Below are 13,831 nucleotides of genomic sequence, written 5' to 3'. Positions count from 1 at the left end.
ATTCACTATTTAATTATTGAAGTCACATTTTCTAGCAGCTATTCATTAGAGGATCTGCCCGATTTTTGCAAATATTAAACATTAGTTCAAATGTCAAAGGTTTGCAAATACACGTGTGCGTCTGGGTGGGCCGCTGCGTGTAGACCGAATGTCAATGAAGCCAGCTGAAGTCCATTAAAACTACCAGATGATCGCGATCTAAATTGAGATCAAACCTCACGAGGCCATTCTAAAAATGATCTTGGCTCGAGAAAAAAGGAAAAGTGAAGATAAACTCAAAGAGCAGATTTGTAAAGGTTTTGCTCAAGATAATGTTGCTCTCTTTGCTGCTTTTCCCCAGAAGCAGTTATGCTTCTCAGGTTGGAGTTGTAATACATTTGTCTCTTGCAGATAAAGTAGTTATAAGTTCATGCTGTCCAAGTGTGGACAACAGGATATTAAACATTTTATTAGATGTGGGTCCTTCTCTCGGTATCTAGGGGTGTCAGTACTAGAGGAAAGTTAGAAAGACAAAAAAGGAAGATTTACAACTTAAAGAATTTGTAACTAGCTTCAATGGTAACTACCAAGACTGTATGTAAACGGAAAGCAAAACACCACAATGTTGCAAATTGTGGCGTCGGAAGGCCATAAGGATCAGATCAATAATAATAATTAGATAATCAATTAGATGTTATCACAGCAGGGACCATTATGCAATTATGCTGTAGCTCTGCCATCAAATACAGTGTTTGAATTCAGTGTAGAGACAAACATGTTCTTTTCTTAATATGAACTCTCTCGAACTGTTCTGGGTGTGTGGCGCTAGAACAAGCACATACTTCTGAGATGTAGCGACAGGTTGCTATCCTGTTTCCTCACAATTTGAAAAAAGGGCTTTGTGGATAAAAGTCAAATGACAAAACAGCTGAAAAAGGGGAAATGTGATTTTTTTTTTTTAAATGAAGGAAACCTACAGAGACTCAGGTGGGGCGAGATCAGAGCAGTAGGATAAAAAGGAAAACAACAAAGTTTGAAACTGTGGACGGGAAACAAGGTGTTAAGTGACAGTTGTACAGATGTTGAGGGCTGAGGAGCAGAAGGTAGACGAGCACAGAAGATAAAACACAAAGAGAATGTGTTTACGTGTCAGTGTATTTGAGTCTGTGAGGGGTGGAGGGGTGGATAAGGGAGATGAAAAAGAGAGAAACACTCCCAGAATACAGGACGTGCAAGCGCCGACCGAGAGGAGGGCTTTAATTGGCTGCCTGGAGAAAACTGCTTCAGGCGCAGGAATTAGTATGCATGAGATCTGCAGACAGAGAGAGAAAGAAAGAGTATTGAGGGAGAGATCAACAGTAAAGAGTTTGGGGAGTTGCTCTCCTCGCTTTGACTTTTACAATACCTGCAGCCTCACAGGAACCTGAATCTCAAACTTCCTAAACTCCACTTGTAGGCAACAACTTTCAAGTCATTGGGTGCAGAAGTGCTTTGGTTCCTTTATCACGACAGGTCCTCAGAAGTTGTGTTAGAAACAAACTAACAAAACTAAGTCCTGTGTGTTGTGTTTCCTGTCTTTTTAGAATATCCATGCTCGGGCATGCTGGGCATGATATCGGGTTTGATCACAGACAACCAAATCACGGCATCCTCTCATACGGATCGGAGCTGGGTGCCGGAGAACGCCCGCCTTCTGACCAGCAGAACAGGATGGACTTTGTTGCCCCAGCCTCAGCCCTTTGCCAGCGAGTGGCTCCAAGTTGACCTGGGCGAGGAAAAGCTGGTGAAGGGCTTGATCATTCAAGGTGGGAAGCACCGCGAGAACAAAGTCTTCATGAAGAAGTTTCGCCTTGGCTACAGCAACAACGGATCTGAGTGGGCAATGGTGTTGGACACCAATGGAAACAAGCCAAAGGTGAGAGCTTCTCATCGGATAATTTGTTTCTTTCAGTTATGTATGTGTACAACTGTGCACACACACAAACCTCGGAGAAGGGCTGCAATAGCCCATCCTCAATTACAAGAGTCCCTGACAGGGCATAAATCTAAAACAGATGGAATGATGGTTGATTTATGAAGGGTCCAAGGAAGGATCCATATCTTCCTTGTCCTATTTAGCTTCCTCTCTCCCCTCACTGAGGAACTTCCCTGCATCAAAGTTGCACCAGGTCCCTTCGTTCGATCGCAGCCATTAATCCAGCCTCCATCAACCTTCTATCTCCTCTGGTTCTTCAGTCCGTGGAAAAGCTGCGGGTGCAGTTCAAGCCCTCTTAGACGAAGCCATGTTTCAAAAAGCAAGCAAGATGAGAGCGATCTAGTCATCGTCTCTTCTTTCCCACAGTCTTTGCACCTACTCAGCACAACGCCGCTGCTCCACCCCACTGCTGGGTTTTGTAATTCATAAAGAAGTCCGCCTCAGGGTATCTGTGTGGACTCAGTCATGCTGCAGAGACATAACCAGGACTCTTGAATATTCTGTTTTTAGTTATAAATGTTTCCTTCTCATCTGTCTCCAGATATTTGAAGGAAATGGCAACTATGACACGCCCGAGCTGAGGATAGTGGAGCCCCTGCTGACCCGTTTCATCAGAATTTACCCAGAGAGAGCCACCCCTGCCGGTATGGGCCTTCGACTGGAGCTCCTTGGCTGTGAGATTGAAGGTATCTGCAGTTTTCATGTCTTTTGTCCCCTTAATTTATCTAAGTTATAAACCACTCGTTCACAAAGCTCTGTGGTAAGAGGTCAGATGTGGCTTGAAGAATGGAAATTGAAACTCCAAAGCAAATTAGACACGGATAACAAAATTTCTCTCATGTTAAAATTATTCTATTGTGCATCATCACAGCCTGAAAAAGGGAAATAAAGCGGTGGGAATTTTGGCAGTTAAAGAAAGTCCAAAATGTAGCACAAAACCTATGGCCAAGGCCTCACTCTCACATTAAACTCCTCAACAAATACACACTTTCATCCACAGCATAAATTGTATAATGTAAGCACAGAGACAGCTTAACTGTGCACATTAGGGAAAGTTAATTTACAGACCAGGTTTAACCAAGCACAGGTGGGCCATCTATCATCAAGGAGTCTGACCTGGCTATAAGCGGCCTGTGCTCCATGTTTTGCCACAGAGCGGTTATTTAAAGATGTGCATGAGTGTGCCCAGTGTTGAGCACACAGCTGTCCAGCTCCTGTTGTTTATCCCTATAAGAGACAGTTGACTCCCAGTTACATCAAAGGTTCCCCCAGAGGTTCCCAACCCTACAAGAGATCAAACGAAGGCCCAACTGGACCAGTAGGATTATTGCAGCCTGATCCGCATCACACTCTTATCAACCCCTGCGTGTATTTCTCCCTCCTTAGGACTGCACGCTACCATCCATCTTTAAAAATCAACCCTATTTGTTTAGCTCTTTATCTATCTTAAAGCTGATGTAGCACAGAAACAGCTCAGCACTATGAGTGTGTAGCATTAGCCCTAAGTGGATTTACATATTGGATTTCAGGGAGGCCTATTCTGTTGTAAGCCCCATGGACTCCCATCGGGAGCTTCAGTAGTCAGATGATAATGCTTGTTTTCGGTGTTAATGCCAAACACACTCACCGCATACACACACGGCTGCGTAGAAGCCCCACAGGTACCAGGAATGTATACACAGTGTGTGTATGAGAGGGAGAGGGAGGGATGCCACAGAAGGAGGGCTAAATACTCATTTCTGTGAGAGGCTCCCCTGATGCGGTGTTGACCCCCATCCCTGACCTTCCCCACCCTGAATCTGACAGGGGCTGATCCGCCTCATATTTCATCCAGCCGGCGCACCAGCTCGCACATAGGGGCCGACAAGTCCAATCCCACACAGTTCATAGAGGAAAACATTTTTCACACAGGTTGCACCTATCTCTTTTGGCCTGCATGACTCTCTCCCACCTTTGGCCACTTTTTCTTTTCCCATTATGCATTTGGGAAAGGTCATTCCCTAATCAGTCAGAGCCACAGGACGGCCGTGCAGCAGCGGTGCATATCGGGGGGGGGGGTTTCCCTACTTCCATGCATCGCACGGCCCTAATGATAAGGCATTGTGGGAGCCGCAGGGTGCCGCCTGTGTGCAATCTCACTTCTGATCCTACATGTGATTTTCAGCTGTTCGGGTGCTAAACACCAGGCTTCAGCTTTACTGTTATTGCGTAAATGGGCACATCTCCACAGCACAGTAAGATGAGGAATGCTTAAAGGCCAGGCTTTCATTTGAACTCTCTGTGTTGCTGTGGGCAGTGCGTGCTGGGCGCTGCTCTTTTAACTGCATGGCTGTCAAAAGTCTTTCCAATGGTGCTTTTTCCACCCCAAGGAAAAGATAACGGTCAAGTTAATGCATTTGTTTTTAGCCACCGCCAAATGATTACAATGTGATGCTTGCACGGATGGGCCTTCAAACCTGTAACATCTGAGATTCAGAACACAATAAATGGGACACTCAAGCCACAGGAATGGAACTATTGATGGTTTACATCTCAAAAAACTGAGCCAAAACACAATTATCCGACTCAGCAGAGATCGCAGTTAATTTTAGATCGTTTGGATACTTGTTCTGATAATACCATTAAATTATATATACTGTATATACAGTATATATATACACACACACACACACACACATACATATATATCAAAATTAAAGTCAGGACTTAAGAAGGGGGATGAGAGTGAGGTGAGCGGCGTGGAGCAGATAAAGAGAAGAGAGTGAGGCCTAAAATAGCAAAAATGAGGCGTCGAATCACTCTCGAGCCCTTTTAATGCTACGTCTTCATCCTTATTCATCGTTTATTCATATTTGGCCACCAATACGGATTCCGAATCAGGATGACGGAAGCACCTGAACCTCCTGAAGTGAACACAGTGGATAAACGATAATAAAATGAGAATTCGGTTGGAGGGGCTTTATGCATGGCTGCAGTTGGACTGTCTCTCTGTCTCTGTCCTCCACATCATTGTGGTCTTCAAGTGTAACTTATCCTCGGCTTCTCTCCCTTGGAATCCTTCACAGCTCCCACGCTACCGCCTACCACCGCATTCCCAAGCACAACTCTGGCGGACGAGTGCGACGACGACCAGGCAAGCTGCCACAGTGGCACAGGTGATGACTACGACAAGACAGGTGCTAACATCACCCTCATGAGACTGCGCGTCAGCCCCACCCCTCACCTTCCTCCCCTATTCTTCTCCTACTCACACTCGATTCATTTGACTTTTCCTTTGTTGCAGTCAGATCTGATACTGTAGGTTCTCTGCTATTGTGTGCACACATGCATGCTTGTATCCACACCCGCAGCAGCTGTAGCATATAGTTACTTCCCACCCCTACTATACTAACAAAAGATATGAGGACAGAGATTACCATGTGTGTTCACCTCCTTGCAAAACTATCAAGAGCCGGATCTGTCTCGAACTAGAGTATCGAGCTCAAGGGTGCCCAAATCCAGTCCTCAACGGCCATAGCTGAGCCAGGTTTTTTGTCCTACCAGGTAGACTGTGCTTTCACCTGGGCTCACAGTCCTTGGAGGAAGTGTTTTTTTCTGCCCAGAAGGACAGAAAACCCAGCTTACGTGGGTTTTCTAGGACTGGATTCTAGCTTGTATCTTCTATCTTGCAGCCTCCATTCTTTTTTCTTTGTCCAGTAACCCAGCGACTCTCCCAAGCCTGCACAGCTGCCCGCAACCCTCTATCGAGCAGCAGTCTTAATGATGAGCATGGCACTGCTTTAGTCGCCTGCTTTTTGGAATTTCTTGATTAGCTAATTACAGCTGGCATGGATGTATTTATTGCACAAGTGCACTCAGTTTAATATTTTTTTAAAGCTTGTAGGATGATCATGCTACTCTGTTATGTTGTCACAGGTATCACTACAGTGGCAGACAGCACCACCACCACGGAAGTGGACACTGTTGCAGGTAAGCAGGAAATGAATATTAGCACATGCAGACATGTTAAAACCTTGATGTTTGGCCACAACTTAGTGAATAATGGTAGTGAGATGCCACAGAAATGCATGATAGCCTTTTATTCTAATATGTGTCTGTTACTAAGCTGCTGATGTGGCTCTGAGAGGTGCTTGCCAACGGCATGAGGGGGGTTGCATGATGCAGCTTCAGCTGATGATTAGCCCTGGTGCTCTGTTGCTGCCTTCTCAGCATAATTGCTAATCACTGGTCCACAAGACAGACAGACACAGAGAGGAAGGGAGGGGAGAGAGCAGGTGGGGCAAAATGCAAATGGTCACAGGAAATGAGGGGTTCCGAAGGGGTCACCTGAGCAGGCATACAGGCACAACTGTCTCCTATTGCAAGTTGGTGAGGCCGCCGCCGGCTGAAAGGATTTGCCCCAGTCTGACCTTGACTAATGGGCCAAAGGCTCCGCCCGGACTCATTCACTCTGTTAGCTGAGTCTGGGGTCTCTGTCTGCCGCTGGGGCGTCTGCTCTGATAGCAGATGAGAGCCGAGAGGTGCCTGCACATGCAAAAGACATACTGTATTTTCGCAACCATAAGGCGCACTTAAAAGTCTTACATTTTCTCCAAAATGGACAGGGCGCCTTATAATGTGGTGCACCATACATGTGCACCGAGTTCCAAAATCTGTTAATGCTTTTGGGCTTTTGGGCTTTCACAAAAGCCATTTCGGATTAATTTCATTCATTTCAGATACTGAAGATGATGTACGTGAGTACATTGCTAAATACACGCTAGCATGCATGTTTTAAGCTAGCGTACCGATATGTTTTACCATGCCTGCGCCCTATAATCCAGTGCGCCTTGTGCACATATGGGTTAATTACAGAAATAGAACCAGTAACTGAGACTGCGTCTTTTAATACAGTGCTCCTTATGGTCGCAAAAATACAGTATTTGCATATGGAAGAATGACATGTCTTAACCTCATCAGTCATTTGTAGTCTCTTAAAACACACAATTTAATCTGCATACAAGCATATTTCTGATGTACATTTTAATTTTAGATTTCTACTGACATTGACAGAGGGAAAAATAAAAACCCTCTTCTTATTCATCAAATGGCCTAGAGAGTCACGCGGATGCTCATCTTACCCAAAGCTCATCGGCTGTGTCAATAAAATTCTCCCGAGATTGAAAAAATCCAGTTATTTTAAGTTATTTTAATTGGAAACGGGATGTTTTCAGGAAACAGTGGCTTGGCATCTGAAATGCAATTCCAGGTGGGAATTCCATCCTTTGTGTTTCGTGTGTAAATAGAGTAGTTGCCTGAAGACATGAGTTTAAAAAAAGAAATCATTATTAAGGGCAAAAGGGAAGGTGCATTTTGTCATTCTCGCGCCTGGCTAATTTTAAACTAATGCCCCAGGCTCCTTGAACTTTTGTCAATTTTTTTAAATCAAATTTGATGTAACATCAAAACTGTAGCTCCCACATCCTTTCATGGAATTGTTGAGGGTTATTCAGGGTGGTGTGTGTTCTTCAATCCCAGTAGAAGTTTTGAGCCATTTTGATCATATCTGGCAGATCTTTGCTGCCCTCTAGCGGAGACGATCTGCCAAAGAGTGGAATCATATCGATAAAGGCGCCTGAGCTACGGCTGTTAACCTTTCGACCTTTCTACCATGTGTTTGCAGCATTTCAGTGGTTTGCCTGTGACTTTGGCTGGTCCAATGACCCGTCATTCTGCAGCTGGACATCAGAGGACACAGGCTCCAGGTGGCAAATCCAGTCCAGTGGTACCCCAACTCTTAACACTGGGCCTAACATGGACCATACAGGTACAGGATGCCTCACACAGCAGACACATTACACATTTCCCCTTTTTTTCTCTCAGCAACATGCATTGTTTTACCCAACAGGTGGATCAGGGAACTTCATCTACACTTTAGCAACGGGGCCTCAGGAGACCAAGGTGGCTCGGCTGGTCAGTCCCGTGGTCACATCCCTGGATTCTGACCTCTGCGTTTCTTTTTGGTACCACATGTTTGGGTCACACATCGGCACGCTGCACATCAAACAGCGTAAACAGACGGTCGACGGGCCAGCTGACATTCTGCTGTGGACCGTCAGCGGTCACCAAGGCAGCCGCTGGAGGGAAGGTCGGGTCCTGGTCCCGGAAACTGACAAACCGTACCAGGTAAGCCGGAATCATTCTTTCTTTGACTTTTGTAAGGCACCAAATTCAGAGGTTCAGGAAAGAGTTCACCCTTTATGCTTTTTTTTTAAGGTGGTGATTGAAAGCCTGATGGATGCGAAGAGCTGGGGCGATATCGCTGTGGACGACATCAAGGTTCTCAACGGGCTCAGCATGACAGAGTGTAAAGGTGAGGATTTGGTATAACCGGTTATGCTTCCTGGACGGATGCAGCCGTTTTTTTTGGGCCACTGGTATCATTTGAATCTTTCTTTGGGCAGATCCCGACATACCCCCGGAGGTGATGCTGCCAGAGGATCGTCTCAATGAAATCCGTAAGTCTCCTTGTCATCGCTCTCTGGGAATGCAGGCGCATTGCTCCATCTCATTGTTTCTCTGATCTGTCTCCCTTCTTCAGTGGAAGAGATCACCGAATACCCTGACTTTGTGGAGACAAACCAGATCAGCGGCGCGGGCAACATGCTGAAGACGCTCGACCCCATCCTCATCACTATCATCGCCATGTCGGCCCTGGGGGTCTTCCTGGGGGCCATCTGCGGCGTAGTCCTGTACTGTGCCTGCTCGCACGGGGGCATGTCGGACAGGAACTTATCAGCTCTGGAGAACTATAACTTTGAGCTGGTCGATGGTGTCAAATCCAAGAAGGACAAACTCAATGTACAGAACTCATACTTAGAGGCTTGATACGGGCCCGAGTGCATTCGTTGGACTTTGTGGCGTGCACAGCTCAGAGACCGCGCATAAGACTGGCAGCAAGCATATCGTCCGGTGCATCTGCGATAAGACAGGCTAAACGAACTGCCAATCCCCTCGACCCACACGAGGGACGGGTTCAGGAATCAACGGGAGGTTTGGACTGATCCACGCTTTTCTCAGGAGCTGCAGTAAAAAAAATAAAAATGAAAAAAACTACGACTACCAGTAGGGGGCACTGTGTACAAAAGAAAACAAAAATATGTACAGATGATTTAGATGATATTTTAATTTTCTATTTTGGTTTTCATTGATTTTCACAGCCAAACGCTGGTGTTGACACCAATTTATGAATAAGGTTCAAAGTATTTATCATTTCCTCAGAAAGATTTTTGTTTTTTAATAGAAGCCTGTTTCTTTTAAAGGGTCAAAAGAAACGCATTGTAAAAGAACCATATAAAAACTGTAGATTGGCCCGATGGGGGCGTTCCCACAGCCCACTAACCCAGACACATGTCCCGCCCCCCTCACCTCCGTCACAGCAAAATTCAACATGACAGGTTCATTCACGGAAATGTGCCTTTAGATACATTTTGGCTGGCCTCCTTCGATCTGGGTGTATTTTAACTGTATGTGGCTGAAGTTATGGTGACGGGCAACAGGGGCACATTATCCTATAAATATCTGGAAAAGGAAAAAGAAAACAATCTATCATAGCGCTTGGTTTTGTTAATTTCTGTTCAGAAACGACACTGTAAATAAGTTTTAATATATTTTATTGCCCTTTTTAAAGAAAGTAAAAAAATAAGGAAAAAAATGCTGCAGTATCCCTTTTTTCATGGGTTTGTACGCGTGTGTGTAAATACAATCTCCTGATTGTTTTGTGGAAGGTACAGTGTTATAGATTTCTGTTGTTTTGGGGAGGTTTTACATTATTTTCTCCAGTAAGGGAGATTTGTCTTAGTCCAGTGTGTATTCAAATCATCAGTCATCACAAAAACCCTGATCACCAAAAAAAAACAAACAAGCAAACCTTCTCGACCAGATTTTTCCACCATTTCACTGTTTTATTGAAAATCAATATTTAAGCTCACTTAATGGGAGAAAGAAGGTAAAACACAAAATATACCAAAAAAAATCCCAACAATCGCTATTTTGCTTTAGCTAAAACTATAGCAAGTCAACTCCATATGTCACTGTGGATTGTTCACGTGATAACTGGACAATGCAGCTTGAATGCACTTTGTTTCTGATTCCCCTCATCAACAAAAAGATATAGGGGCAGACACACTGACTGAAGAATGGTGCTATCATCATTAGCGAGACACTCTTGACAAACCCAGTTTGGATCCTTCACATGCTGTATTGTAGCTTCAGGTCTCTTGGGGCAGTCAGCAGTTCCACATGTGTTACCCCCGTAGCAGCCATAACGATGTGATGTCATAAAGACTGGACACTGATACATAAGGAACTGTCTGGCTTTACCAAAGGATGATTGTCCTCTTCCTGTCCATTTCTTCAGCCACGCGCTCAGCCCTCCGGCGGATGACCTTTGCTCACATCTCAAAGAGCCACAAGAGGAAACCAGGAGGCCAAGCTATAGCCGGTCGCTTTTCTATCTTTTCTAAGCTCAAAAGAAGTGCTACTGTCACATCCAAGTGAACTCTTGAAAGCCCGCTGGGACTCTGGCTGTTGACGGAAGCTGAGAGAGGATGGACGCTCGACGCTACGGCCGTTTGTGTGAACTCTCTGGGAGCATCGCTAGCACAGGCTGCCGTTGTAATTCCCAATCAAACAATCGATCCTGACATCTGTGTGCTTTGTACATTGTGCCATGGTGAAGCTTGCTCATCTCCGCAGAGACTTTAGCTCCAGCAGCGTCAACTAAAATTAGAGAAAAAAGGATACTGTAGCCTGGACTCCAACCAACTATGTTGCACTGATAAATATATTTAAGAGGTTTATGTGTTTCTAGCATTCATTTACAAAAAAAGAAAGACAGCGACACACAAATGTGTTCATTACTTTCATTTTGATATATAGTTTCAGGTTATGTGCTATATTTCTGAGATGTAAACCTACTGACTTTTCAACAGCGAAGGCGTCCCGTCCGACATTTAAGTATATACCAACGCTTCATTTTGTACTGTCTTTCGAATTTTGTGCTCTTTTTTTTTTTTACAAGAACAAGAAAATCTAAGACTTTTATTTTCATTACTGCTTCTGTATTTTACTGTTGTGGGGGTGGGGGGATGAATAAACAGCAAAGCCTTAAAGGAAAAAGGGAATATTCTTGCCACATAGTCTTTTCTTTCTTTTGTCTGCTTTAGAAACAGCTTTGAAGCAACTTTTATTTGACCAAGTATTGCACCAAAGTCCTTTAAGAGGACTTTTACAGCTCCACAAAATAGCAAATCCCAAATCCAGTCTGATAACGAACGTTTTTCTGTCCTACTAGATAAACACACTTCCCATATTCCTTAGAAGAAGCATTTTCTTTCCGGTAGGACAGAAAACCTGGCTCGGCTCATGAGGACTGGATTTGGGAACCTCTGATTTATGTGGTTGTCATCTACCATGAGGTTCTTTTGAATGCTGCAGTAAAAGGGAAAATAAAGTTAATTAAGAAAACAGAGGCCACATGAAAGAATGGGGAGAAACAGTTCCGGGAGGACGAGCAGGCTGAAGGTGGCTGATGCTGGATTCCCACTACTAATTGATGACCATTTGATGAAATTCAGCATTTTTTTCCCGTCTGAGGATGTAAACTCAGTTTCACCAACATTTGCTGTATAAACTGTGATCATTCACATCCATTTGCATTTATCCTGCAGTTTCTAGAGGTGATTCATTCCTTGTGGAGCTTAAGGCGCATTTACTACTCATTATAATGAACACAAAAGGCTTATGCTGCCATTTAGCTGCATAAAAGTTTTATTATCTCCGTCACACACAATTACCTGTAAGACATTTGTAACACTTAAGTCCTGATTAGTGCATAAAAAACTGCTTTAATCAGGAACTCTGAAGAGCAACACGCATAAAACAGAATCAGAAATATAGGGTTTTTTTTTATTATTCCTGACAGGGAAACAGTAGTGGCTAAACCATCAATTACATCAGCAGATTTGACCTAAAATATCTTTGAATGTCAATTTCTTCCTGGAAACACAATGGAATGTCCACAAAACATTAAATTTACCCACCATATCCTGCAAGGTTTGTCAAGAAAATCCAGTTAACATTGTGGAGTGTCCTTAAAGAAGAGAACTCAGATTTACCTCAAATGACAGAATCTATGCAGAGTATCGTCAACCCATTGAGAAACCTTTTCCTTAAAGCATCTTTGACATATGAAATATGCTTGAATCTCAAATAAATCACCCAGTAGCTACTTCTAAGCTTTATATATGTATGTTTTTAAATTAATATATAATTATTTGGTGGTTTTCTTTTCATTTTTGGTTGATCAATTCAAATTTATCAATTGTTATGATCGTTCTCTGAAGGATTACCAGTGAGGTTCCTTCCCTTTCATCGCCACCCTTATCATCATCATCATACATTTCTATTTGTTTTCAGGTGTTGACAACTCATAAACACATTGTTTCAATAATTTTTACGCCGACATTATCCCTAAAACACAAAAGCAGTTTGCAGGAGTTATCCAAGGTATTTTTGTTTGCAGGAGTTGTAATTTCCTTATATACCACTAGATGTCACTATAAAACATACTAAGCGCAAAAGAGAATAGAACATTAAAACAAAACAATCCTTAAAACAAGAAGTTTGAAATTAACTGAACTATATTACCTATAAATCATAAACAATACATTCAAAAGTTGCCCATACACATATACAGTCACAGATAAAGGGGCACATTGTGTTTGTTTTTATTTTCTTATAATGGCCAAAGTTGACCACAAGGTAACTCTATAGTTCAATGGTGTGAATGAATAATCGCCAAGATCTTTTTTTTATTATGAAGTAAAAATAATTGTAAAATTAAGTTTCAAGAGGAGACATCTTAATGATCAATATTGGAAATGTATGAATTAAAATCAAAAACTTTTGTAACAGGACTGATTGATGAATCTAATCTGCTATTAAATGTTGACATTTAATGTTTACAAACTCCGACTACTTTTCACTTCTGCAAAGCCTGGATGTAATGTCTGAAAATCTGCCGCTTCTACTGATTAAGTGGTTTTCACTCAGAGCAGGTGTGGGACACAGAAATCAGGTGGATTTAATTTCACACTGTCTGCTTCATGTGCACATTTATTCATGGCCCATCGCTCCTTTGGCTTCGGATGTCCAGCTGTTGTTAGACTTGCTGAAAAGATCCAAATTCTTCATCTCCATTAATATCAATTTGTGTAAATGAGTAAAACAAATAGTCCGCAAGCTGACAGTGTTTTTATTCTTATCAGTTAACCCTTCCTCCTCTTTTTATAGAATTCAACAGGAAGAATATGTCTAAAATTGTGGTAAAAATGTAAATTTTCCCAATAAAAACTTTCTTCATTTTATTTGGATTTATTTGTGATCTGGGAAGGGGGGAGGGGGAATCACAGGTTTCTGACGCTCATGGAAAGTTTCCAGCCATCTTCAGGGCAGGAAGTGAGATAAAAAGCTGCATTTCCCAACACTCAAGAGACCAAACAGGAGTCAAGGACATCAACGTTTATTTTCTCACACATTTTCCAGCCAAATCTAACTGGCCGATGCAGCTTCAATGCACTTTGTTTCTGATTTGCCTCGTCAACTTTAAAATAAAAGATGTAGGGGCAGACACACTGACTGAAGAATGATGCTAACATCATTAGTGAGACACTTTTGACAAACCCAGTTTGGATCCTTCACAAGCTGTGTTGTAGCTTCAGGCCTCTCAGGGCCATCAGCATTCCCCAGCAGCCATAACGATGTGATGTCATACAGACTGGACACTGATACAAAAGGAAATGTCTGGCTAGACGGAAGCTGAGAGAGGATGGACGC

At 43.1% G+C, this 13,831-nt stretch overlaps 1 protein-coding gene across 3 annotated transcripts in view; it reads left to right on the top strand.

Annotated features, from left to right (window-relative positions):
* Window positions 1–11,118, top strand: part of nrp1a (neuropilin 1a) — a 53,464-nt gene extending 42,346 nt beyond the window's left edge. Inside the window, exons 10-19 of one of the 3 annotated variants that reach the window (XM_057013428.1) lie at window positions 1,563–1,894; window positions 2,496–2,640; window positions 5,020–5,130; window positions 5,870–5,923; window positions 7,617–7,760; window positions 7,842–7,894; window positions 8,003–8,119; window positions 8,210–8,306; window positions 8,398–8,451; window positions 8,535–11,118. In XM_057013428.1, the coding sequence (XP_056869408.1) occupies window positions 1,563–1,894; window positions 2,496–2,640; window positions 5,020–5,130; window positions 5,870–5,923; window positions 7,617–7,760; window positions 7,842–7,894; window positions 8,003–8,119; window positions 8,210–8,306; window positions 8,398–8,451; window positions 8,535–8,821 (1,394 nt within the window). In that variant the 3' untranslated portion in view covers window positions 8,822–11,118. Of the gene's footprint in view, window positions 1–1,562; window positions 1,895–2,495; window positions 2,641–5,019; window positions 5,131–5,869; window positions 5,924–7,616; window positions 7,761–7,841; window positions 8,120–8,209; window positions 8,307–8,397; window positions 8,452–8,534 lie in introns of all 3 variants that reach the window. The other 2 variants (XM_057013427.1, XM_057013426.1) reach the window with 2 other exon arrangements.
* The last annotated feature ends 2,713 nt before the right edge of the window (window positions 11,119–13,831 follow it).

The sequence above is a fragment of the Takifugu flavidus genome, chromosome 17 (genome assembly GCF_003711565.1).
Source record: "Takifugu flavidus isolate HTHZ2018 chromosome 17, ASM371156v2, whole genome shotgun sequence".
Lineage (NCBI taxonomy): Eukaryota > Metazoa > Chordata > Actinopteri > Tetraodontiformes > Tetraodontidae > Takifugu > Takifugu flavidus.
The sequence above is the reverse complement of the archived record's forward strand: the minus strand, read 5'-3'. Positions and strand labels throughout refer to the sequence as shown.